General features: G+C 51.2%; 7 protein-coding genes across 9 annotated transcripts; 4 read left to right on the plus strand and 3 right to left on the minus strand.

The window, feature by feature from the left end:
• The first annotated feature begins 2010 nt into the window (after positions 1-2010).
• LOC128269072 (WASH complex subunit 1) lies at positions 2011-3737 on the plus strand. The gene is made up of 2 exons (XM_053006420.1): positions 2011-2142; positions 2212-3737. Exons 1-2 carry the CDS (start codon positions 2050-2052, stop codon positions 3559-3561), a joined length of 1443 nt encoding a protein of 480 aa, XP_052862380.1. The 5' UTR covers positions 2011-2049; the 3' UTR covers positions 3562-3737.
• Positions 3569-4363, minus strand: LOC128269073 (protein mago nashi). Its single transcript, XM_053006421.1, has 2 exons — positions 4069-4363; positions 3569-4001 (listed from the first exon to the last, which is right to left on the minus strand). Exons 1-2 carry the CDS (start codon positions 4333-4335, stop codon positions 3819-3821), a joined length of 450 nt encoding a protein of 149 aa, XP_052862381.1. The 5' UTR covers positions 4336-4363; the 3' UTR covers positions 3569-3818.
• A 3153-nt stretch (positions 4364-7516) lies between these two features.
• On the minus strand, positions 7517-11986 carry LOC128278589 (membrane-associated guanylate kinase, WW and PDZ domain-containing protein 1). Its single transcript, XM_053017318.1, has 4 exons — positions 11840-11986; positions 11463-11668; positions 8222-11102; positions 7517-8131 (listed from the first exon to the last, which is right to left on the minus strand). Exons 1-4 carry the CDS (start codon positions 11984-11986, stop codon positions 7517-7519), a joined length of 3849 nt encoding a protein of 1282 aa, XP_052873278.1.
• Positions 11987-15665: 3679 nt separating this feature from the next.
• On the plus strand, positions 15666-19835 carry LOC128268894 (ankyrin repeat domain-containing protein 13D). Of its 3 annotated transcripts, XM_053006190.1 has the most exons (6): positions 15666-15926; positions 16188-16320; positions 16418-17518; positions 17587-17932; positions 18292-18455; positions 18872-18930. In XM_053006190.1, the coding sequence occupies exons 1-5, from the start codon at positions 15828-15830 to the stop codon at positions 18410-18412; spliced, it is 1800 nt and encodes a 599-aa protein (XP_052862150.1). In that variant the 5' UTR covers positions 15666-15827; the 3' UTR covers positions 18413-18455; positions 18872-18930. The 3 variants fall into 3 exon arrangements, with proteins under 3 accessions (XP_052862150.1, XP_052862148.1, XP_052862149.1); XM_053006188.1 differs by lacking the exon at positions 18292-18455 and having other exon boundaries at positions 18872-19835; XM_053006189.1 differs by lacking the exon at positions 18872-18930 and having other exon boundaries at positions 18292-18501.
• Positions 19836-19972: 137 nt separating this feature from the next.
• LOC128268895 (dr1-associated corepressor) lies at positions 19973-22055 on the minus strand. Its single transcript, XM_053006192.1, has 3 exons — positions 21758-22055; positions 21602-21674; positions 19973-21493 (listed from the first exon to the last, which is right to left on the minus strand). The coding sequence occupies exons 1-3, from the start codon at positions 21797-21799 to the stop codon at positions 20535-20537; spliced, it is 1074 nt and encodes a 357-aa protein (XP_052862152.1). The 5' UTR covers positions 21800-22055; the 3' UTR covers positions 19973-20534.
• Positions 22056-22448: 393 nt separating this feature from the next.
• Positions 22449-22864, plus strand: LOC128277919 (uncharacterized). Its single transcript, XM_053016523.1, has 2 exons — positions 22449-22633; positions 22711-22864. Exons 1-2 carry the CDS (start codon positions 22596-22598, stop codon positions 22862-22864), a joined length of 192 nt encoding a protein of 63 aa, XP_052872483.1. The 5' UTR covers positions 22449-22595.
• Positions 22865-22958: 94 nt separating this feature from the next.
• On the plus strand, positions 22959-23616 carry LOC128277918 (mitochondrial import inner membrane translocase subunit Tim10). Its single transcript, XM_053016522.1, has 2 exons — positions 22959-23109; positions 23178-23616. The coding sequence occupies exons 1-2, from the start codon at positions 22959-22961 to the stop codon at positions 23303-23305; spliced, it is 279 nt and encodes a 92-aa protein (XP_052872482.1). The 3' UTR covers positions 23306-23616.
• The last annotated feature ends 13 nt before the right edge of the window (positions 23617-23629 follow it).

A 23629-nucleotide genomic window follows, 5' to 3' on the forward strand; every position in this document is an offset into this window, starting at 1 on the left:
TAGGTAGCCAGAGTCGTGCATGCCCGGAAGTCATCAAAATTCCTCAGATCCCTGGTATTTTATGGGGCGGGGTGAGGAAAAAGGCATTAAGCCATCTCCAGATCCAGACCAGATCATCCGGTCGTTAGTGCGCGACTTTCGGCAGTGATTGATGAATCTATGGAGTTTTGCGTTCCATATGTCCATTGACCAATGATTGATCAATAAGAAAAAACGTGAAACTGAACAACTTGCCAACCCTGCTGGAACTCGTGAAGACCGCGCCGGAACAGAAAACATAGAAAATCGAATTGCAAAATATGCCTCTCCACCGCATACCCGGCCATACACGTCGACGGAGCTGCGTGATCTATGGTGATCGATCCCTTCTTTTTCTTGTGACTTTGGCGTTGGCTTACGCATAATTATCCTTCAAGTTGGTAGATTAAAATGAGTATCCTTATCGACGACGAGTAGCTGCTTACCATCATTCTAGCATATTCCATGTTCGGCGTTGATGATCCCGAAGCAAAATTGAATGAATGAAAGCAGCATTCGCGCGGCCTACGGATGGTGTTGGCCAAAAATATGCGGCCGAGAATGTTGCTAGAAGCCGCCGCCGTGGAGATGAACTTCGTACACGACGCAGCACACCGCGCACACACACTAAGCTCACTAAGCTCTCGCTCTCTTTCCCCCTTATTTACTAGTCAAAGGCACGATCCTGCATCTCTTGTGTGTCGTCTCGATCGGAACGCGTTGCTTCGAGCAACGACACACACACTACTACGGTCAGCTCGCGTTCAAGCACGGGATGCACACACACACTATCAACAACCGCGTATCCACAGCCGCACACAACCGTGCCCGTCGCGCGCATGTGTTAGTGAGTGTGTAAGTGTCAAAAAACAGTAGCACTTTTCAAAATATTTCCTTTTTCCATGCACCCGCCGTGGGTGCTTACCGCCGCGCGGTTTTGCAATGCCCCGAACGTCCTTTCGGGCGCACAGATTTGTTGCGCGTGCGATTGCGGAATACTTCGCCGCGGCCAATGGATCCACCAAAAAGATTGCGACGATCACTATAGGCGTAGCGTAACGTCGCGGGGGCCACTTGTTGCTCCCGAGGGCTGCGCTCAACGCGTAGTCCTTCGATGAGGGCCACACGGCAGCAGCAGCAGTAGCAGCACCACACTTCTGTACGTGGACGGGAAAGGCACGCACTTGTTTCGGATCGCCTAACGGCGGGACACACCAAACACTAATTAGATGAGAAGAAACTTTGCTCACGACACACGGTAAAACGCGACGAACGCACGAGCTGCGCTGTGGCTGTGGACTGTGCTTCTTGACACCCAAGATTTTTTTCTAAAATGGCCGCCGCTGCCGTGCAAAGTCTCGAGAAGCTCCTGCAATACACACGTCGTAACCAGCGTGAAAGAGTCAAGAGAAGCCAAGTGCACCCGTGAAAGAGCGAGAGAGCGGGAGAGCCACTCAATGGTGAGAGCTTCGCTCGGAAAGGGGGTAGGAATGCGAATGGTTTCGGTTGAGATCACTACAATGCAGGTGAAAACAAGAGATTTTTGGCGTGAGCCAGCAGGCTGAATTCTTCCCTCTCATGTTATGGCTAATTTGTTGCTCAGATGTAACATAATTAAACGAACAAATTTTGTTACTGTTCGATTTTCCGACTGCGTAGTTAATAGACTTCCGTTGTTTACACATCGACGTGCTTCTTGGAATTGGTTAATGGTATTTTAACGAACCTGTCTTACGCCGAAACTCTCCTCGAACCCTCGCGGTGGCGCTATTTTGTACCCATTGCAATTTTTAACGCTGCAAGTTCATCAGCTATCCTTTTAGGTTAAAAGGATGATTAAATCGCTTTTCATTTTCTGTTTAAACGTCTGTTTTCCATTCAGTTAAAGTCAGAAAAGCGAGGGTCTGTCAATTTTGTTTACAGATTACTTCCCGTGTTCCCATCGGCAGTGCAATAAGTGGGCACAATTGTTAATCAGCTCACCGAGACGGTGCACTTCGTCACTTACCGGATGTAGAAGATCGGCCAAAAATGCACACGTACAGCGTTCCAGTCGTTAAGCACGATACGCGCCACGAAGAAACGATCCTGGACGCAATCAACGCTTTCGAATACTTGAATCAGGTAAAGCGCAGGATTAAGGTTCATGCCGAGCGGCTACGGAGATCATTTTCCTTTTTTGCGCACCCGCAGGTCATTAACGATGTGTTCGGGAAGATCAATGGTCGCATCGAGCGTAACCGAATGCGCCTGGAAGGGATCGATGCGCGGATCGAGAAGGCCAGTGCCGATGTGCGACGGCTGCACGACTCGAAGGAAGCAATCATTATTTACTCTCCTGCTCGGTACCCGGCCAGCGATATGGACCCGGTGGTGGAACCTACGTTTACCCCCTCCAACGGCATCCCCATGGAAGAGTGTGGCTTCCGGCTTAAGGATAAACCCTATCTACCGACGCACTCGCTGGAGGAAAAGATACAGTTCTACCACCTGAAGTCGGCCCGTGAAGGCGATCGAATTTTCTCCTTCGATCGTACGATTAATCCACGCACGGAGCAGCACCTGCTGGGCGCGCGCCAGCAACGGACGGCGTACCTAGACGAGCTGTTGCTGTTCGACGAAGCGTCGTACGTGCGGGAGTACCGGGGCCAGGATGGGAAGCGCACCGCAAGAAAGGACTCGACGGTGCACGGTAGCGTGATACGCGAGGAGAAAATTATATCCTCTTCGTCGCCCATTATTCGCAGTAAGATGAAGCGGAAAAATCAGGATCTCTTCTACACCCCGTCACTGAGCGATGCACCCAAGCTGGACGTTCCGGTCGATTTGCCCGACCTGCCGGGCATCGTGAGCAACATTAGCTACGTCGGCAGCAGCACCCTCATTGCCCCGTCGCTTCAGTTGGCCGGAATTATCGAGCAGCTGCCATCGTTGGAAGATCTGAGCAGCGCGATCGATGTGGCGGACCATGCGAAGGAAACCAAGGAAGAGCCACTCGCCACCGGTCCAGTGCTTCCACCAACGACTGGCCCGAGTGGTGCGGCTGAAAGGTCCACCATAAGCACTCCGATTGTAGCTCCACCGCCGCCACCACCACCGCCTCCTCCACCTCCTCCACCACCGCCAACAGCATTGAGCGATAGCGGAGCCAACGCGGCGAAGCAGCCTTCGAACACGGTCTCCTCGACCAACGCCAGCAGTGACAAACGTACTGCACCGGCGCCTCCCTCGCTGGGGAACGCACATTGCAACCTGATGGAAGCAATCCGTCGAGCGGGCGGTGCAGAAAAGGCCAAGCTGCGTCACAATGATTCGGGCTCCGGCCGCAGCACCAATACACCGGGTGAGCCAAAGTCTCTAATCGATGATCTACACAATAAGCTGCAGATGCGCCGTAAAGGGATATCCGGGGCGCGCGATGCTTCGGAAGCGGCGCCCAACGTTATCGATCGGCTGTCCGCACTGATTCCACCCCCACCGCCCAAACTCCCGACCACAGCGGCCTCGGGCAGCGATAGCAACGAGGAAGAAGACTGGGAGTAGAGTGGCTAGGGCCCGCGTAGTGCGATGCCCGCCTTGTTTCGTTTTTATATTATTACAATCTTACAATCGTAGCCTTTCTATGGATGAATCTGTTACAAACCGCGTGCGCTGCGCCACACGGAATGGATGGTCCCGCGGGCGCGGGCTCTAATGTTAATAAAAGGAAAAACTTTTTGTCACACGATCCGCTTGCAGCAACATAGGTGGCGGCGGTAAGAATGGTGAAAATCCGAGATGGAAAAGCGAGATGACACGGTTTAGATGGGCTTAATTTTGAAGTGCAGTCCGATTAGCGAAAACACGAGACACTTCAGGTCCTGCACGAGGTAGTAGAATCCACGCAATCCTTCCGGGTCTTTGGACTGATTCACGTCAACCAGTGAGCCGGTTTTGGAGGTGGTGAACGAAATGTGCTCATCGCCAATCACTATCTCCAGTTCCTGCAACGAAACGAAGTCCACCGTAAGGGAGAAACCCATTACAACCACTCCGCTCGAATCCACGTACCTGCCGACCGACACGATCGGGTGGTGGCCACAGCGAGTCATCCTCTGCCATGATTTCCGAGTCGAGGATGATGCGCTTCAGCTCTTCCATCACCGACTGGTGCACGTACGCTTCCTTCCGGATCATGGTGTCGTTCTTGTAGTTGGAGTTGTTGGCGTACCGCAGCTTACCGTCCGGGCGGAACTCGAACTCGAGAAACTCGTGGCCAAACTTTCCCTTGTGCCCCACGTAGTAGCGAAGGTAAAAATCTTCCGTGACCGACGACATTCCGCTTTCTGTGTTGATGCCGTTTTGATGCTTTCGCCGGGAGAGAAAAAGTGACAGTTTGAAGCAGACGCAGACGCAGCCAAAGTCCTGACATTAGCACTCATTTTCATACCCCTCACAAATGTGTTTATTTGCTCCACTCCAAACTTCAAACTGAAAGACCAACTCAAAAGACAACCCGAAAGCGGTTAAGATTTCTTAATGTGTTTTAACTGAAAAGAAAAACAATCCGACCGAATATTTTTTCCTAATTCCGAAAACATTAAAATAGCATGTTATTTATTATACTTGAAACACATAATCGAAAACACAATAATAATGAACACATCAATAAACTTCTTTCTCAGACTCTCAGATTCAACTACTTGCTTTATTGAGGGGTTGCCACATAAGTTTCTCGCATAACATGTAGGTGTATAATGTATATAAAACGCAGCTAGAATCGATCAATCGAACGCCTTCAACAAACACTCGGCAGCGACGAAAATTGATGGATTTTGCGCCTTTGGCATTTGCAAACAAATTTAACCAACTGCACGTGCTTTGCCGCCTGCCGAAACTAAACGGTCAGTGGACAACAACGTTCGTCTCGTCGCGATTAGTGTCCCGTTCGTTTGCTGGATTCACTCTCCTATGTATATTTGTATATTTTTTGTTTGTATATTAAACTTAAGCTAAAACAGCTACACTAACTTCTTTACCATTAACATCGTGCTTTGTTCCGTTCCGTGTGTCGTAAACCCTAGCTAATAAACAACTCCAAATGAATTCACACTTTTCGTGCCAGCTTTCGTGATCTGTTGCGCCGCATTTTGGAGCATTACGGGGCGAGGGAACAAAAACTGGTAGAGTGTAAGGCCAATAATTTGTACATGGCAAAGGCCCCGGAACCCCCTCGTGTGCGATTTCGGGTTTATTGCTATTTTCAACATTGCTCTCTACGACAAACCGAAACGTACGCGGCGTACGCGTATAAAAATGCACTACAACTAGTGGGGACAACCACGGGAACGCTGCGTTCCCTCCGCTCGATTAACGCACAAGAATAAAAATTGGGAGGCACTTGATTTGATTTTGACGCGTTTATCGTTCCGGGTTATTGCTACCCCCGCGCACCGGACGGAAGATAACCGCCCAGCGATATCCTTCCGGATCCAGAGTATTGTTTTCTAACACGTTTTGGTTGATCGAAAAATGACCAAAGATAAGGATGGTGCGTGTGTGGTAAAAAATTAAGTAGATTATGCTGCGGCACACACGAAAATATTGCAATAGAACAGCGGTGCGGTGTGCATTCAGGTGGCGCGCAGGTCACACGGCTAACGTAACTAGAGGACGTACCTTTAATAATCACTATAAGCTCATAGTACAACTTGAAAACTCGTCCTGTTCGCTTTATGTACAATATACTTAACGCCAGTCGATTACAAAACAATGAAAGTTCTGGGGGGAGTCACATTTTGTAACACTATTGCTTCCCTTCCAAACGGCGAAGATCGACTCTTCACTGTGAGAGCATCTAGAGCTGCATCGCTTAATACCTTATCGCGTATGTTGAGTTGTATGTTTAAATGCGAATGTTTAAAAACCCTTGCAGGTGTACTACGGGTAAATAGTGTTTATGAAAATGCGAATACAAACACTCTACTCTATACCGCTGGTGGTGTGTGGAGTGTGTTTTGTTAAAATTTACTCTATTAACATGGTTTTACTAGCGTTAAAATGGTTATTGTACAAAACAACAGTGATAAAAAGAGACAACACACCAAACCACAGACACACACAAGCTCCATTCAGCGAGCGAACCCGATTCTACCACACATGCACTTTGTGAGTCGGTTGCTTACATTCTAATTCAAAATTAAGGATTCACTACACAATCATTCTCATTGGTATTGGGTTACCGCTCTTGTTTTCTCCCGTTTTTTTGTGTGTTAACTATCGCGCTGTGTCCTGATAATATACGGTGTGTAAGGCAAGAAAGGTTTCACAGGATGGATTTCGGTTTTGTTTTGCGAATCGCTCTTCCACAGAGGTCAAGGAAATGAGACACAAATCAGCTTACAAATGTCCGCTCAGTTCGTTCAGGGCGGTGCCTTTTGCGCAAGGCACAACCCAACCTTTAACCCTACGTTCACTTTCATTAATAAGAATTCATTCGAACAGCATACAAGGATGCAGCAGTCAATGTTGCGGGGTTTAAGTAAACTACTAAAATAATACCGAAAAGTTTAAGGATATTTGAGGAAATCAAATTATGGGACCCTTGACTGTACTGGGGTGTGTAAAGAGTGTTGAACGAAACGGTTCAAAATGGTTGTCATAATTGTGCAGCTTGCGTAAAACCAACCAAACAGATTGGATAATGGACCTCAGGCTCCTCAGGCTTATGGCAAAACGAACGGTTTGAAAGAATCGCACAGGCATATGTTTTCCTCGTCTGATATGGTTTACGGTTCCAAAACAAAGGGCCCCGATATGTGGTTGTATCACACTGCACGCTCCACGCTGATCGCTCGTTTGCGATCGTACTTCTCCGGCACACCGGCGACTGATTTGTAAGAACATTGCCCTTTCGGCCACCGATTCAAGAAAGCGATCCAAGAAGAAACGGCATAACCAGCGGGGGACGACGCCACGCGCAACACACCATTCAGATGCTGGGAAGTTTCCGCAACACTTTCTCACGGGCAAACAATGGGCGGCACGTCATACGTCGTTGTGCGCCAAAAGCAACCGAACGGAGCTTTGGCGCAAGAACTGCGCCATGGGGGAGAAAGGAGCGCACAAAGCGGCAAGGCGCAACGCCAAAACGCTAAGCGAAAGGTTCTATTTGCCACCGGCGCGAACGAGCGGTTTCGTAACGAACGTGGTTTTTTGAGCAAAAATACTTTCCGCAACGCTTGCCTACAAACGGGGTCGAGTCAGATTGTCGAGTTTGGAGGGCGAATATGGAGGAGACTAATTTACTTATTATGGACCCCAAAAGCGCCACACCGGTGGTCCGCGGACATGTGTAACGGCGCTCCCACTAAGACTCCAGCTTTTTGGACTTTGGTAAATAACAGTGCGCACCGTCGCAGGGCGCAACCCTGATCCCGCGACACCGATCACCGCCCGGCGCTCAACCCGGCCCTCCTCGCGGGTGTTCCACAAGTTGCTGCTGCAGGCGGATCCGCAATCAGGAGATGATCGCCGGATATCGGTTGATCGTCGGCCCGTTGGTGCTGCCACTGGTGCTGTTGCTACTTACGTACAAATCCGTGTTCGAGCTAAGCATCGGACCCGGAGGAAGGGGCGGACCTCCCCCATTCACCGGCCCACCACCAACACCGGGGTGTTGTGATTGTCCAGTCCCGGTTGGAACGCTCGGTTGAATAAGCGAACCGATAGCCGGGTGCATGATGCCATCGCGAGGGCTATCGATCGTGAGCTTCACCTGCAGACCCGACTCCTTGATCAGGTTCACCACGTCACTGTGGCTCATGCCCGTGATGTCGATCGAGTTCACCGCAATGATACGATCACCGATCTTCAGCTCACCGCACCGTTCGGCCGGACTGCCCGGAATCAGATCGCCGATGGACGAGCCGAGAAACTGGCCGGACGACGAGATGATCACAAAGCCGAAACCCTCGTTCTCCTTCCGTGTCACCAGCACCGTGTACGGGTAGCGCGGGTTAGGCGGTGGCGGTGGTGGCTTCGAAAGCTGACGCCGACGCAGAATCATCGTCACCTGGCCGCGCAAGCCGGCTTCACCCATCAACTGCACGACACGATGGTGCGATGCGTTCTCCTGGGCGAGGGGGGAAATAGAATTTAAAGACAGTTTAACGTTATGTTTGATCACCATCCACCGAATACGTCGACCGAACGCAACGCTTACCACATTCACGCCATTTATGTTGAGTATCTCATCGCCCGTCGCTATCCGCGTATCCTTGTCGGCGGCCCCACCCGGCACGATGTGTCCGACCGTCACCTGCGAGCCCTCTTCGGTGCCACCGACGATGCGAAACCCAAACCCAAGGGCCTGCCGCTCCAACGTTACCTCCGTCAACGCGTACTCATCCATCGCCGACGGAGCCGACAGGGCGACGGGATAGTTCCCCCCGCCGTAGATGTGGTGCTGCGATGGCGAAAGTTGTTGCGGTTGTTGTTGTTGCTGTCCGCCACCACCACCCATCATCCAGTTGCCGTTGGGCGCTTGTAACGCTTGGTGATTGCCACCACCGTAGTACGCTTGTTGCTGCTGCTGGTGGTGGCCGACCATCGCCGCTGACGACGATGGCGACGGTTGCTGCTGCAGCGGATCGTACATCGGAACATGATGGTGCTGGGGCTGATGCGGAAGATGATGCTGCGGATGGTACAAATTGTCGTACTGCGGAACGGGTACCGGTGGGCCCTGACCGGGCTGTTGCTGCTGCTGGTGCTGCGATCGTTTCCGATCCATCAGATACTCATTCAACCGTTTGCCGATGTTGTCGCTCATTTGAGGCGGCAGATTGTACGGGACATGGTGCTGTTGTTGCCGGTGTTGCTGCTGCTGCTGATGCTGCTGCTGCTGTTGGTGAGGCGATGGGCCACTGAGATGATGCATTCCGACGCTGGCAGCTGACTGGAGGTGCTGCCGATTCAGCAGATGATTTTGTTGCTGCTGCTGCTGCTGATGGTGCAGCTGTTGAAGGTGTTGCTGCTGGCGATGCTGCTGCTGCTGCTGTTGCTGTTGCTGCTGGTGTTGTTGCTGTTGCAGTTGCTGTCGCTGATAGTCTTGGCACTCGTAGCAGAAGCAATTCTCATGATGGTAGGGCGCCTGACCCAGCGGCGGAACTGGCGGTGGTGGTACGAGCGGTGGCGAATAGAGCTGATTGTAGCCGCCGACGCTCGGATGGTGATACGGTCCTCCCTGCTGCTGCTGATGATGATGGTACTGTGGCTGGTGGTTGTGATAGAGCGCGGTATCGCTCGCATTGGAGCTGCTAATCGTCAGCTCCCCGAGCCGGTCGGCCAGATTGGAGTGTTTCATAAGTGCGTTCATATGATACATCTGGTCCTCGCCGTGGTACATTCCAATATCGTTGGCGATCGAGTCGTTATCATGCGAACTGCCACCGTTTAGTTTATGCGTAAGGTCCGCCATTTTACCGTCGGTCAGCGTCACACCAACCTTACCGCCGCCACCACCAACATCGAGTTCGATTTCGTCCGTGTTCAGATCCGATCCCGAGGCCAGCGGCAGGGAGGGCGTTTTGGCTCGGGCGCGCGTATCAACCAGCGGTGTCTTCGGTCGCGTCGGCAAGATTTCCTTCGTCTGCGTACTGTACAGGTCGGCCGTCGGGGTTTTGCTGCGAAACAAACTGTTCCCCGCCATCCCGCCGCCGCCGCCGCTTCCATCTTTCTTCATCAAACCCGCGCCCGGGCCACCGCCACCAAACTTGGCCATTTCGATACTTTTCCTCAGCTTGTTCGACAGCTTGCTCCCGCCCGGGACGGTGGCGGGTGCCGACGTTGGCGGCGCCACCCCCGCGCTGCCGCCCACCAACAGACCGCCCGGACCACGTTGCACCTTCAGCGTGGTTTCGATGTTTTTCGGGCAATCCTTCAGCACCTGCACCACCTCGTTGTGCGTCATGTCCTTCACCGAGATCGAGTTGATGCTCAGCAGCACATCGCCTTCCTGCAGATTTTTGCAGCCCTGTCTGTCCAGTATCTTCTTGACCCGCTGCCCGTACGAGCTGTCCGTGATGGTGAACCCGAACCCGTTATCACTTTTTACGATGTTGATGTGCAAGATTTCCGGCATCTCGAACGCTGCCTTGCCCTTGTAATGCTGCTGGTAGGACAGTGTGTCATTAAAATACACATCGCCCCCGTTCGAGGGAACCACGGTTGGCCCGCCGCCACCGGTGCCATGGCCACCACCGCCGCCGGGCATAGAATGGATTTTCGCGAGCGGATTCTTATGCTGAACCGTCATCTCCGGGTCGTTGCCGGGCCGGTGACCGCCGGCGGACGGATCGAGAAAGCCACCGTTTTCGAGAAACTTCAAATCCGTGTCCGTGACGGCCCCACCGTTTGCCAGCCCATCGACGGCGATCGTCGTGACCACTTCCGTGTTCGGGTCGTTCGGATCGAACGGTAGCTGGTAACCGCGGCACACATCCAGGTGCACCTCTTCGCCGGGCAGGATCGACTGGAAGATGTTCACCATTTCGTGGTGCGTGAAGCCGAGAACACAGATATCATTCACGTACACCAGCACGTCCCCCATCTTGAGCCGCCCGTCGAGCCAGGCGGGCCCATTCGGGACGATCGATTTGATCTGCAAAAACTCCTCCACACTATCGTCACCGCCAACGATCGTGAAGCCGAGGCCGCGGGTCGATTTGACCAGTGTCGTCATCAACCGTTCGCCGCGCAAGTGCGCCGGGTTCTTGGTGAAATAGTTCACCCGCCCCTGACCGGGAGGACCGCCCGGTAAACCATGGCCACCGTCCATCGGTAGCCCATTGCCACCGTCCAGCAGGGGGCCACCGCCGCCGGAGCCTGTGCCAGAGCCCCGTTCCTGCATTCTTTTCGCCTGCAGGACCGGATTTTCGTACTGCGTTTTGCGGTTCACGTGGTCGATGTAGTAGGTCCCGTAGTGCGGGTCGCAAATCTTTTCCCACCCGTACGGCAGCTCGTCGTCCTGACAGTCCTCTAGCGATTTCTTCTGAAACTTCGACAACCGAGGATCGAGCCAGTGTGAGGTGCCGGTGTTGTGACTGTCGTGTAGCCGTGTAGCGATAGATGAGAAGAAACAAACCCCAAATTAGTGAGCTCTCCAGAAGGCTGCGTTTGAAATGTTAAGTAATTTGAAGTATTGCTCGAAAGTTCCGCAAATGAACACAAAACGTTGACATTATCGAAACATATTTTAAAGCAGTATTTTTTATACAAAGATATAGGACACTGGTGTAAAAAAAAACCATGAATCATGAACTTTCGACACGCCCATTGTGCGTGACGCGAAAAGCCAAAAAGGCGAGGGGTGCATCGAAGCACCCATGTGCAACGATGATAATTACAACTTTCGGTTTCGCGTGCACATCCGGCGGGATGCGGTCGGGCCGCTAGCTACTTACTCGATAAAGTACACCTCGCCGCTGTCGGTGTACGCTTTTTCCCATTTCTGCGGCAGTGGACCGAGCCCATCCTGGTCCTCCAGATGATTATTGACGCCTGCCTCTGCCGGTGAGCCCAGATCCGTTGTTTTTGGGTCATAAAAGCTTCCCGTTTCGCTGTCGCCTGCTGCGATCGGAGGCCCGTTGGGAAGCGGCGGCGGATGATGCTGGTGCTGATGCTGATGGTGGTGATGATGATGATGTTGATGATGCGGATGGTGCGGATTGTGCAGTGGATGGTGGACCGGTAGTCCACCACCGTGGCTGCCATTGGCCGAAGGACCCGAGGACGGCCCGTTTTGTCCCGCTGAACCCCCTGGAGGGCCGCCGCCACTCACTATGCCACTGCCGGCACTCATTGTTTGCTCCGTCAGGGTGCTGCTATTGTTATCATCACTTCCACCGCCCCCTGATGATTGATCCTTTCCGGAGGAGTCCGATTTCACGCCCATCTTGGCGAAGCCGCCCTCTTCACTCGTCATCATGTTTCACACTTCCGGCTCGAGCGCCGAATCTCGACGCCGGTGGCCTGCTGCCAGACCATGCACACCAGGTCGACGACGGCGACGATGAATTCAGGCGACAACAGGTTACAAGAAACCGACAAAAAACTCACTCACTTTTTCAAACCAAATCAAATTGCTATCAGACGGAAAACGGGTGTCACCAATCGAAACTAAACATCACCGAAGCACAAACACTGCTCACGCGGCACACTAGATTGTGTATGAGAAAGAGAGAAAATTAAAACGGTGCTCTGCGTAAGGCAAAACAACATCTTCCATTAGCACGCAGCCGCACGCAGTTCGATACGCAAGGGCAACAATTACTTTTCGAAACGACGACGACGATGATGGTCGATCACCACCGATCATCGAATGATTCACTTTCACCTCTGGGGCCCCGACACCGCACAAGGATCCTTGCCTCGTCGTTTACCTTGGCTCGAAGCAACGAAGCAAATCAATCGACCCACCGCGCGGCCTCACCAGATGACCGTTGCTGGCCGGTGACCCTTTTTTAAAGCCTGCCCCACAACGGTATACGATCTTCAGAGCATGTTAAACTCTTTCTCAAGTTTTCTTGACTCACTGCCAAAAGACACACACACACACAGGCACACACACGGGTGGACACGGCCATTGTAAAACGCCGTGGCGCTGCTGACGTCGCCTACTTCGGTTCGGCAAATTCCTATCCGATCGGTGGCCGAACGGTGTGTATCATCAACCAACCAGGCTCCGCGGGGTCCGGGAATTAGGTAACAGGGAGCGTGGAACATTATGAATCACCTTCGCCACGGTTTTCGTGCAGCGTGCCCTTTCGTACGATCGTTTTCGATTTTCTCCCTCGCTCTCTCGCGTGTCGGAGAACACACAACGGGCACAGAATACGAACCGTTCGGCTCTGGCACACCATTAGATTCACACACACACACTCAACCACCGACCGCAGATTCGATCTCGCGGACCACAATCACGGCGGCGTGTAATGTGATGGATTTTTTGAACTTAATTTTTGTTGTTTTTCTCCTCACTCGACATTTCGTACGCGCCAGCTGTTCCGGTCACTTGGATGCTGTCGCTGGGTGCTGCGACCGATTTTGTCGGATTCACCTCGGCTCACCCTTATGCTCACACCGCCGCTGACACAATTAACGGTTCAAACGAGTTTCAGTTCCTTCCTGCTGCTGCTGCGTGACGTTATGATGGCCGGCGCCAATCCACCTGTTAACCATTTGTCTGCCACCCACACACTTTCGAACGATCCCTTCCGTGCGGCTCACGAACGAATGTGACGGGCGAAATCGCTGGTCACAAATAACTTCCAAGCGGTCCAAGCGGACAAACGGTAGGCAGCACACGCGGGTGAGGCTGGATTTCAAAGCGTCAAATAGACCGTGGACCGGGAGATGGCCAGAAAAAAAAAAAATTGTGGAAAGAAAACACTCAGACTCAATGAACTTTCCTTTCATTCATTGCTCCAGCCCTTCACCGAAAGGGGTGTGCGCGGACGCGGGCGATTGGCGAGAACGAGGAAGCTGTTCCGTGGCCTATCTTCTAGTAGCAATCGAGCCTTACAAAAGCGGCCCCAGAGCCAGAACGCCAACGAGGGAACGGACACCAGAGTGGCGGTTGCCAAACAAACGGAGCCCTCAGTGCGACCGAGACGGCAAGCAAGCCATCGCACGGTTGGCGGTTCCCGTTGCACGAACGGTAGAATGAGCGGAGTGGCGAAAGTTGCATAATAAACATGTCATTATTTCTATCATTTATCCCTCGCCGTGTTGCACTTGACGACGCGGGGTGGATCGCACCGAGCGACGGAGCGTCGCTCGCGTTCGTTGCTTTGGTGATGGGGCGACGAGACGATTGGTTGGTGTAGCGGTTTCAACATGCTCCCTTTCATTTCACCTGCACACTGCGCGTACCGCCTTCTTCGATGCGCGTCTTCCACCCGGGGCCCGCATCAGCATCGGTAACAGGTTACCGATTGGTGGTGGTGGCGGTGGCGGCGTACGGACGGACGGACGAGCGAGAAGCGAGAAGAAAAAAATTACTAAACCGTAAACTTTTGTTTTTCTTCTCCACGTCCCTTCTCTTTTTCGCTCGTATCCTGCCTCGTCGGTCGGTCGGCATTGATGATGGTCTCGTTTTTTCCCACCGAAATTAATGAACGCACACACTCCTATGCACGACGCTCGTACGCACCACCCGAAACCGTCCGATGAAGCATAATTATGTGCACCCGCCCGCCGATTGCTGCGCCGTCTGCTCACCGCCTTAACTTGAGCTCTCGCTCGAAAAGACAAAATATTGCCCTTTTTTCTTTACTCGGAACCGAATCACAGTGATCACCGTTTTTGCCCGGCCAATCGATAAGGACTGTGTGCACTATGTCGATTCCACCACCCACCACCATCACCCTTGTCACGGCGCTGGGTCACGATGTTTGGTATTTTTACTACGCCGGAAGGGACGGAATGTGTGTAGTTTTCTTTTTTGTCGCATACATTCCAGCAGCCCGCAACGGACAAGTGGACGACCACCGACACCCCGTGAGAGCGTGTGCGTGGGCATAAGCGCTATTGTACGACGTGAGGCTCGTTTCGATCTGATGGAATTTGGTGCGGCTGGCGCTACGCAAACAAGGGGTTAGCATTTCGGCACGAAACACGGCTTAGTGCGCGGTGAACGATGTGTTCACCCATTTTTTTTTCGATCCGTTAACAAAACTACGAACCGCGAAGTAGCATACATTCACAAACACACCAGAAAACAAGCGACGACTTTGCTCGGCGGGGCGGACACACTTTGGGGGCCCATTCTCCGATTTACATTCCGATAGTTTCACGGGACACAAGCGAACGCACGGTTACTCTAGCACAACCATTATTATTACCGTTTAGAAATATCACACCGCCGCCGTGCGTAGGCAAAGCGAATCAAACTTAAAGCAAAAACAACGAAAGCAGACGGATCCGACGTCGCCCTCCATTTTCAAACAAAACTGTACTGTGCGGCCAGCATCGTTTTGACACGACAAGCAAAGAAGTGGGTTCGGGAACTCGAACGAATTCGTTGTTCCGAATTCGAACAGTCCGCCGGGATGTCTTTTCGCAGTCCGACGGTGCGAGCAGCGTGTCGAGCAGCCCTGTAGTCAGTTACAGGGTGTCTCAATTTTCGGACGACGATAAATTATCATAATCTAATACGAGGAAGAACAGCTACTTCACAATTGTTCAGTAGCTAAACTTCTTTTTGCTTGGTATCGTTATTAATAATTAATTTTATTGAATTTAATAATTTTTTTCGGTTTGCAGTGTTGCCTGAGCTTTCGGAATGTTTTCGTTCAATCACGTTCAAATTTGCATTAAAATGTGTTCGAAATTCGATGATACACGCAACTCTACACACACACACACACCGTTTGACAGCCGACGACAGTAAATTTTTCTTCGTTCCGCTGGGAGTTGTTTTCGCAAACTCTAATTTGGTGTCTTATCGAGTTATCAGGCGGTTCAGTGTTCTGCCTTCCCTAGTTCCTTCAACCTTCCATAGGCCACTGACTGTGCCTCCAGAACGAAGCAAACCATTGGTCAGCGAAGCGGCAGGACCCGCAATAGTGTCGATTGTTTTGCATTAAACAGTCGCTAATCGGGAGGCAATTTGAATAACGCTAATTACCGAGTGCTTCCAATCGTGCGGTCACTTCGTCGTACATTGGTGCCCGTTCTATGAATCACACTGCCAGAAAAAAGTGATAAACAATTGCCGCGGTGCCAGAGAGTAGGAAATAAGCGAACGTGTACGCACCGACGAAAGGATGAGCACGATCGATCGGATCAAGGAGGCCTTCCCCATCCACTGGCACGTTTGGAACAACGATTTCCAGGAGCTACAGCAAGCAATCAATGAAAAATCGGTAAATCAAGGAGGGGGGTTTTGAGTTTCCAGTATGCCCACACACAAACGATCCATATTGCGACGCCCCGGGGTCCCCCGGGAACGCACCGGTTAATCTAATTAGTTGCGACCGACCGTTCACGATAATTCGATTAGTCTTTGTGTGCGACACCGGTAAAAACAATCACGACCCGCATGGGAAACCGAGCGAATAGTTACGTTACGCATCTGTGAGGAATCGTACTTTAAAAAATAACAATAATTTCTTTTGCTTACGTAGCATGATTTGGAAAAACTAGACCCGAGAGGACGCACGCCGCTAATGCTGGCGGTAAAGTTGTGTCACCTGGAATGCGTCAAAGCGCTGCTCGGGGCCAAGTGTAACGCCAACGTTGAATGCGACGGATGGTCCGGTGAGTAAGCTATTCGACGGTGGTGGGTGGTTGGGTGTTTTTTTTATTATCTAACTAACTGATAAATAATGCCTATCCTTCTTCCTCCCATCGCCAGTGGTTCAGGAAGCAGTGTGCTCGGGTGATGCCAACATTCTGACCGCCATCCTGGAGGTGCGCGATTTGCAGCGCCACATTAAGCGTGTGTCGCATGTACCGCAACTACTACAGCACCTCCAGGATACGCCCGATTTTTACGTCGAGATGAAGTGGGAGTTCACCAGCTGGGTGCCGCTGATGTCACGCGTGTGTCCGAGCGACACGTACAAGGTGTTCAAACGGGGTGCAAACGTACGCATCGACACGACGCTGCTCGGCTTCGACAACAACACCTGGCAGCGGGGCAACCGCAGCTACATCTACAAGGGCCATTCAAACACGGCCAGCATGATCGAGATCGATCACGACACGGGCGAGGTGTCGATCGAGCATATGCGCAACATCGAGTCGGAAAACATTGACGGAATTCGGCCGAGCCGCGAGGCGGTACAGCTGCGGCTGCAGGCACCGGTTATCTGCAACCACATCGATATGGACAAGATCAGCTTCGAGCGCAACAAGTCCGGGTTCTGGGGGTGGCGCAGCGAGAAGGTGGAATCGATCAATGGCTACGAGTGCAAGGTGTACGGGGCGAGCAATGTGAAGTTCATTACGCGCACCCGCAACGAGCACCTGGGAGATGATCAGGGGAGGACGAAAAATTCCCGCACTCCCCTGCAGCACTTTCTCGGTATGACCGACGAGGACTACGATCACACGGCGTCCGGGTCGATAAGTGCGCTTAGGGAAACGTCTTCCCCGGTGGGCGAAGACCGCTCGCCGGACGGGTCGGAGGCCGGTGCAGCTGCTATTGGTGGGCAGGGAGCGACGAATAGTAGCCTGGCCGAGTCGCAGCAGCAGCAGCAGCAGGCACCGACGGCCGAAGAGTACTTTTCCGACATCGACCTCGGTGGGCGAGATATTGGGAAAGCGAAGCGAGTCAGTGCCAAAGAGCAACACTTTAAGGCAAACATGTGGCTGAGCGAAGAGTTTCCTATCAAGCTCCAGGAACAGGTGCTACCGATTCTGGATCTCATGTCCACGATGGCCAGCCCGCACGTGTCGAAGCTGCGGGACTTTATAACGATGCAGCTTCCGTCGGGATTCCCGGTGAAAATCGGTACGGCTGCGCTGACTGCTTAACGCGAGGGGCCAAAGTATGATGGATTGTGTTTCGTGTTCTTACAGAAATTCCCCTCTTTCACGTCCTGAACGCGGTGGTAACGTTTGGCAACGTTTTCGCAACCGAACACCCGGTTCCGCATGTAAGCAATATTCAGGAAAGTGACGATCGCGTTTCGTGCATCATCGACGACGCGTGCTTCGAGGTGCCGAGCGAGTACGGGGTGCGACGCAGTGGCACGGACTTCCGGCAGCAGCTCACGTTCGAGGACGAAGACGAGCTGATGCAGTTCGCCATCCAGCAGAGCTTGGTCGAATCGGGCAGTGAGAACGACAAGGTTGACATCTGGGAAGCACTGAAGGCCCCGCGGCCACTCACGCCGCAGTACTACGAAGACGAGCAGCTCCAAAGGTGAGAATGGTGCAAACCGTCTGGCCGTCGGTGGAAAAAATCAGCTTTTGGGAAAGACCACCAAGAGAGAGTCGCTGGAGTCGAATGTCCCACTGCGGCCACGGTGGTCTTATTTCGCTTTTCATCTCATGTTTCTTTTTACGCCCAAGACATTTCTAAAGTTTTTTAATATTTATCTCTTTCTGTGTTTTCTCTTTTTCCATTTTTCACATCACTTTCGTTCTTTGCTTCCCTCTTTTTCGCTCTCGATCTACTTTCAATCCGTAACACACGCACTGCGGTTGATTTTAACGTACCCGTTATCGCTTCACACGTTTTGCGGTTTGCCGTTTGTTTGTGAACTCACTCACGGAACACAGCCCTTCCCGCTCGGTTTCTGGCGATGGCAAAAAATCGAACACTGCCACCTCCCTCATTGGAGGGATGCTGCCCGCTTCCATTGCCAGAAGTCCGCTGAAGAAACTGTTTTCCAAAAGCTAACTGATCAACTAGTTGAAGCCCTGTTGCTGACATTCCTAACCGCGTATTTATTATTTCCTCGAGTATTTTATGCATTTTTTTTTTTCGTTCCGTAGCTGCATAGCATAGCGTTATTTATGGGCCTCACATTCACTCTACTAGGGACACGTCGTGTTTCGTCTGTGAACATAAACTCACTAAGTGGTTTTTGCTCTAGTTCCAGTGTGCTATCGCCCGTAATTTTGTGTAGTAGTTTCTAATGTGATGAAAATTAGATGAAATCTCACTAAAATGCCTTGGCTTGAGTAAATCGATAGTCGATCATTCGTCCGTCTGCTGCCTTTCGATGCGCAGCCGTAGCACTGCGTTCTGCGTCCTTTTCACCCAGTTTCACCCGGCAATTTCGTATTTTATCGCTAGTACCACCAAACGATCACAAACCACACCATGGTTCGCTTCTCTATGTTGTGTAATTCACAGAGCTTTGCAAGAATCACTGATAACCGGATACCAGCAGAGCCGAGGCGACGGTAGCCACGCGGTATCATCCGGTTCCGGTGCCGTCTCGGACACCACCACCGCACTAGTACTAGCAAACGACGATGCAACTGACGCATCCGACGATAGGCTACCGCTACCCGACTATCTCGACCCAAACCTGGAACTGGCGATCAAGCTTAGCCAAGAGGAAGAGGCTCGCCGTGAAGAGGAACGGTTGCGTGAGGAACAAATGTTGGCCGAAGTGCTGCGGCTGAGTTTGCAGGAGAAGTAAAAACCCTTTCGGCAGCCGAGCTCCAATATACCGAGATGTTCAACCAAACAAGCCAAAAAGCGATGCTGTTGAAGAAACAGTGGAAAACGATATTCTACACGCGCCGCCTATCGCTTGAATCCTGCGTCTTTCCCTTTTTTTCTCATTCCATTCTCACTATCGAGGAACTAAGCTTGCTACAAGGGACAAAGAGAAGTGAGAGTCAAAACGTGTGCTAATCAGCGGGTGATGCGCTGTTTTTTGTTTTTTTTTTTGCTAATGTAGAAGAGAAACCACTTCCCGACATGGGAACAACGTTTCCAGCGTGATCGTCATCGGTACAGTCCATTTTTGCACCTACTTTCTTGAGCTTCAGCTTCTTTCCGTTCCGCTTTAGGTTTACTTTAGGGGCTGCTAGTGCGTTCTGCGATCATCGCACTGCTTCCTGAATATGTTTTTGCGAAACTCTCTCGCGTAACACACTCCGCCGGTAGCAGGAATTCCGACCACGGTGATCCAATCACCGAACACTAACGAGAAACCGGAGCGAGCACGACTCCTGGCGACGATTAGATCGAATGCATGCGCGATGAATGCGAGGATTTGAATCGCACAGAAACACAGTCGTTGTACCTACATGTAACGCGTGGCGCGCGCGGGCAAAACAAAACTATTTTATACTACTCGCTTCATAATCACACGATCAATAAATTTTATCTATTTATATACTAACCGGCACAGTTACCAAGGGACATTATGTGCGCCTCTGATCTTACAGCAATTCCAGCGCCACAATTCCACACAGTTTTCTATGGTTTTCGATAAGGTTTTTATTCCATCGTGTCTCAAGTTTAATTCAAACTAATAGTGAAGAGTGAAGAACACAGTCGGTAGAGCTACCATCACGACGGTGACACATGCAATTACAAAAAACCATTGTTAAAAACGGCACAGGGTACTCGGCATAGAAAGTCAAGTTTCTCACTATCCAAGATAGCCTTTGTAGCTCTCAAAACGGCCCATCACGCGTGTCCGTTCAAAGATTTACACACTCTAATAGGCACAACTGGGGGATACAGTTTGAAGCCATCTCGCCGAAGAACCGCTCGTCAGTTACTGACAACGAAAACTATGTACAGAACTCGTAACCATTAGTCTGGGGCATGGCCACCGCTGTTATGTGTGTGGTTTGGAGCTCGTTGGCCAGGTTTTTCTTTGTTTGTTTGTCGAGAGATGTTTTCTGCGCTATCAGCATAAGCAAATTCATGATAAAAAAACCAAACAGTTTTTGGGGTAATGCAATGAAAAAGAATATCTCTCTCTTACACACACACAAATAAATGCGCAAATGAACCAACATAACCTTTTAATGATGAACATCCGGCGACACTTTTAGATGTCGTCATAATCCTCGTCCATGCCGGGGATCGTGGAGGAGATCGCGGAAAAGATGGGAGGTGCCGTTGTCGGGCCCGGGCTTGGGAGGACCGGCGTCGTGGGTGTGGACTGTGCTGAGGTACTAAAGCTGCTCGTGGTGGACGAACCGATGGCACCTCCGGGCGAAACGCAAACGGTGCCTACATTTGTAGTAGGCTGGTGCTGCTGTCTTTCCGTCGTTCGTGTCACGATCGTAGAAGGCACGTGCTTTGCGGGAGCCGTCACCGTCACCAGCCTGAGATCGATTTTAACCGTTGGCTGAGCAGCCGCTTCGGTGGGGTTTTTGGTTGCCGCGATAACTGTGCCCGTCGCCACCGTCGGTAGCTGCAGGTTCGAGTAGTCCAGCTTGATGACAGGATCCACCGCGGAGACGGTGGGTGAGGCTATGCCGGGAAGTATGTCTATTTTGAACGGTATCACGGGTACGGCCGAACTGGCGGGTGCCGAATTGAGACGGGTAAGCTTCGGGGGCGGCGGACTGTCGGTACTTTCTTCCAGTGGTATTTCTTTGTAAAAGTTTAAACTACCACCCGGGCCCGGGAAGCCCCGTTTCGTCGCAGTGGAAACCGTTGTCGTTCCCGGTGAGTATGATTCCGACCGTTGAAATGAGCCGGCAACCTGTGTCGACCCTTCGTACAGTAACGCTCCTCCCAGGCCGCCACCGTTCGACGAGGATGTTGATGTCGATGCGGGTGAGGCGCCCTCGTTACCGTATCCGGCCTCCGAACCAGACAGTTCCTCATTGGTGCCAATATCTGGGATATTTTTTACTAAATCGCGCAGAAAATCGAACCGACTCTCGGACGCGATGCATTGCTTCATGTGCGACGGCGACAATGTTTTGGCATTACGCGCGTTGGTGATTTTCATCGTTTTCGTTAGTAGCGATTCGACGAACAGTTCCAGTGTGCGAGGTACGCTGATGGGGAAAATCTTTAAGAATTAAGGAAAATTCATTTATTGGAAAACAGCACAGCAATAGGAAGCACCGTCGGAGGGAGTTTTCTTTTTGGAAAGGATATAGATTATGACCGGAACAGCCTGTGCCACCTTTCCTACTTCCTCGTCTGTTTGCATAATCTTCTTGATGCGTCCCTGTGGATGAACGAAACACGAGCCAATCAAAAGACCCTGTCAAAGATCCCGCTTTTTTACTTTTCCTCGCTGCACAAACTTACCGCCGGAAAGCGGGCATTATACTTTTTCTTTTTCGATGGCATCCTTCCAGGCGTTCACAAAGCGTACAAAAGCCGGATGAGAGGATTTGTTTGATGAATCCCGCAGATTCCCTTATCTTCTACGGCTTGCGAAGCGGCGCAGAGTGTGTTGAACCTATCAACTTGCCGTTTCGATTGGCGCAGATTCCCCGTGAAGAAGGTTGCGCCGTTACCTGTAATCGCTATCACTCGTCACACTCTGAATGGGAGCAGAAAAGTTCAACACGTTCAACAACAAACTCTAGGAAGCGGCTGAATTTGGCGATTTATGCTGTGAACAACACAATTCTCTATCCGCAAATCCCCAAAAACTAGGAACCAAAGCAGCCGTCTTTTTTTATCAACCTTGCGTCAAAATGACATTGTCAGTGAGGCGGTGTAATGCGCAGTTTTGGCTCAAGTAGGGCTGCATCTGGAAGGTTAAGCCTAAGCTGGGGGGGGGGGTTGTGTACTGCTCACAATTCTCTTATGCCTTTAATTGCAAAAATGCAATGTTTTAGGATTTCACGAAAGTGCTTTGAAATATCGATGTTTATCACAAAACTCGTTCGTCCCTGCTGTCGGTGCAAAGCCAACTCTGTCGGTGTAAAGGGCGCAGTCTGACTGTGTTTACTATCATTTTTTTTATGGGTTGCGAACTGTCAAACGCAAAGAAGGACATCGTGGGAATCGCTCGCGCTGATTCTGTTTCGTAAGCGGTCGCGCTGCCGGCTCCACGCAAAGAAAGATTATTACGATTCGGACATTTTAAGGGGCACTGGTGAATGTGCGGAATTCTCGTGTTCACTAACGAGCGATTATGCGCTTAGGGCATCTAGGAAAGATCGGAATCGGCTGGTAAGTGTGTGGCCTCTCATCGGTTTTGATCGCTGCCTCTTATCGTTATCATGTTTCTCTCACGCTCCAATCCGCAGGGGCATCATTAGCGTGCTAGGAATTGGAGGGTTTGTAGCCTCGAAGCAATCGGTCGACAAGAACCGGTATGAGAATATGAAAATTCGCGAACGTATGCGACAATCGAACGTTGGCGATTACGAAGTGAAGAACCCAAGACGATACGAAGCATAGGGCAGGTTTTTGATTGATTGGCGAGCACAACCGATTTCAGCAAACACAGTTTGAAAGACATCAATAATCGAAGGCTGTAAAACCGCATCCCAAAATGAGTGCCCAAGAATTGAACGTCGCCCAGCAGGCAAAGCTACAGCTGATGCAGGATATGGAAATTGAAATGATGTCCGATTTGTACAGTCGAATGACGCAAGCTTGTCACAAAAAGTGCATACCACCAAAGTATGCCGATTCTGAGCTAGGTAAGAGGCGGAGAAAACACAACGCTGACTTCCCGAATGTGACTTTTGTCTGTTTTTGCCTTTCACAGGCAAAGGAGAGTCCGTCTGCATCGACCGGTGTGTGGCCAAGTACCTGGAGGTTCACGAGCGTATCGGTAAAAAGTTGACAGCCATGTCGGCACAGGACGAGGATCTTAAGAAGAAGATGGGTGTGTAGAGAAATGGAAATCAGTTCACAGAAGTGCATTGCATTCTGAGAACGTTAGTATGTGCTTTACTTAGGTTTCAGTTGTTTTTTACTTTAAGTATAGCAATTGCGCCGCAAAAGTCATGTCTCAGCTGTTTTGCGCATGCCAGGCTAACGGTACAATTAGTGTTCGGGGGTTTAGAATTTGTTTCAGTACAGATCGCGACACGATCGTTTGACATAGATTGCATTATGTGTGGCGAACGACAACGGATGGAAGCTGAAGCGATCGAGGGCTTGATTTGGTTGTAGGAAATAAAACCATATAACCCCGGAATCAACGACACTGTGTAC

This window comes from Anopheles cruzii, chromosome 2 (assembly GCF_943734635.1).
Source record: "Anopheles cruzii chromosome 2, idAnoCruzAS_RS32_06, whole genome shotgun sequence".
NCBI classification, from domain to species: Eukaryota; Metazoa; Arthropoda; class Insecta; order Diptera; family Culicidae; genus Anopheles; species Anopheles cruzii.

Bases quoted from the DNA above. Each gene is read 5' to 3' on its own strand.
- LOC128268895 (XM_053006192.1), bottom strand. From the start codon at position 21,799: ATGCCATCGAAAAAGAAAAAGTATAATGCCCGCTTTCCGGCG. The intron at 21,675-21,757 runs GTAAGTTTGTGC...GTTCATCCACAG, and splicing joins ATAATGCCCGCTTTCCGGCG to GGACGCATCAAGAAGATTAT. The intron at 21,494-21,601 runs ATATCCTTTCCA...CCATCAGCGTAC, and splicing joins GGCTGTTCCGGTCATAATCT to CTCGCACACTGGAACTGTTC.
- LOC128277918 (XM_053016522.1), top strand. From the start codon at position 22,959: ATGAGTGCCCAAGAATTGAACGTCGCCCAGCAGGCAAAGCTACAGCTG. The intron at 23,110-23,177 runs GTAAGAGGCGGA...TGCCTTTCACAG, and splicing joins GTATGCCGATTCTGAGCTAG to GCAAAGGAGAGTCCGTCTGC.
- LOC128278589 (XM_053017318.1), bottom strand. From the start codon at position 11,986: ATGATGACGAGTGAAGAGGGCGGCTTCGCCAAGATGGGCGTGAAATCG. The intron at 11,669-11,839 runs GTGAGTGGCGGC...CATCAGCACCAG, and splicing joins TGAGTGCCGGCAGTGGCATA to CATCATCCGCCGCCGCTTCC. The intron at 11,103-11,462 runs GTAAGTAGCTAG...GCTACACGACAG, and splicing joins GGCGAGGTGTACTTTATCGA to TCACAACACCGGCACCTCAC.
- LOC128277919 (XM_053016523.1), top strand. From the start codon at position 22,596: ATGCGCTTAGGGCATCTAGGAAAGATCGGAATCGGCTG. The intron at 22,634-22,710 runs GTAAGTGTGTGG...TCCAATCCGCAG, and splicing joins GGAAAGATCGGAATCGGCTG to GGGCATCATTAGCGTGCTAG.
- LOC128269072 (XM_053006420.1), top strand. From the start codon at position 2,050: ATGCACACGTACAGCGTTCCAGTCGTTAAGCACGATACGCGCCACGAA. The intron at 2,143-2,211 runs GTAAAGCGCAGG...GCGCACCCGCAG, and splicing joins CTTTCGAATACTTGAATCAG to GTCATTAACGATGTGTTCGG.
- LOC128269073 (XM_053006421.1), bottom strand. From the start codon at position 4,335: ATGTCGTCGGTCACGGAAGATTTTTACCTTCGCTACTACGTGGGGCAC. The intron at 4,002-4,068 runs GTACGTGGATTC...GTTTCGTTGCAG, and splicing joins CCGATCGTGTCGGTCGGCAG to GAACTGGAGATAGTGATTGG.
- LOC128268894 (XM_053006188.1), top strand. From the start codon at position 15,828: ATGAGCACGATCGATCGGATCAAGGAGGCCTTCCCCATCCACTGGCAC. The intron at 16,321-16,417 runs GTGAGTAAGCTA...TCCCATCGCCAG, and splicing joins TGAATGCGACGGATGGTCCG to TGGTTCAGGAAGCAGTGTGC. The intron at 17,933-18,871 runs GTGAGAATGGTG...TGTAATTCACAG, and splicing joins GAAGACGAGCAGCTCCAAAG to AGCTTTGCAAGAATCACTGA.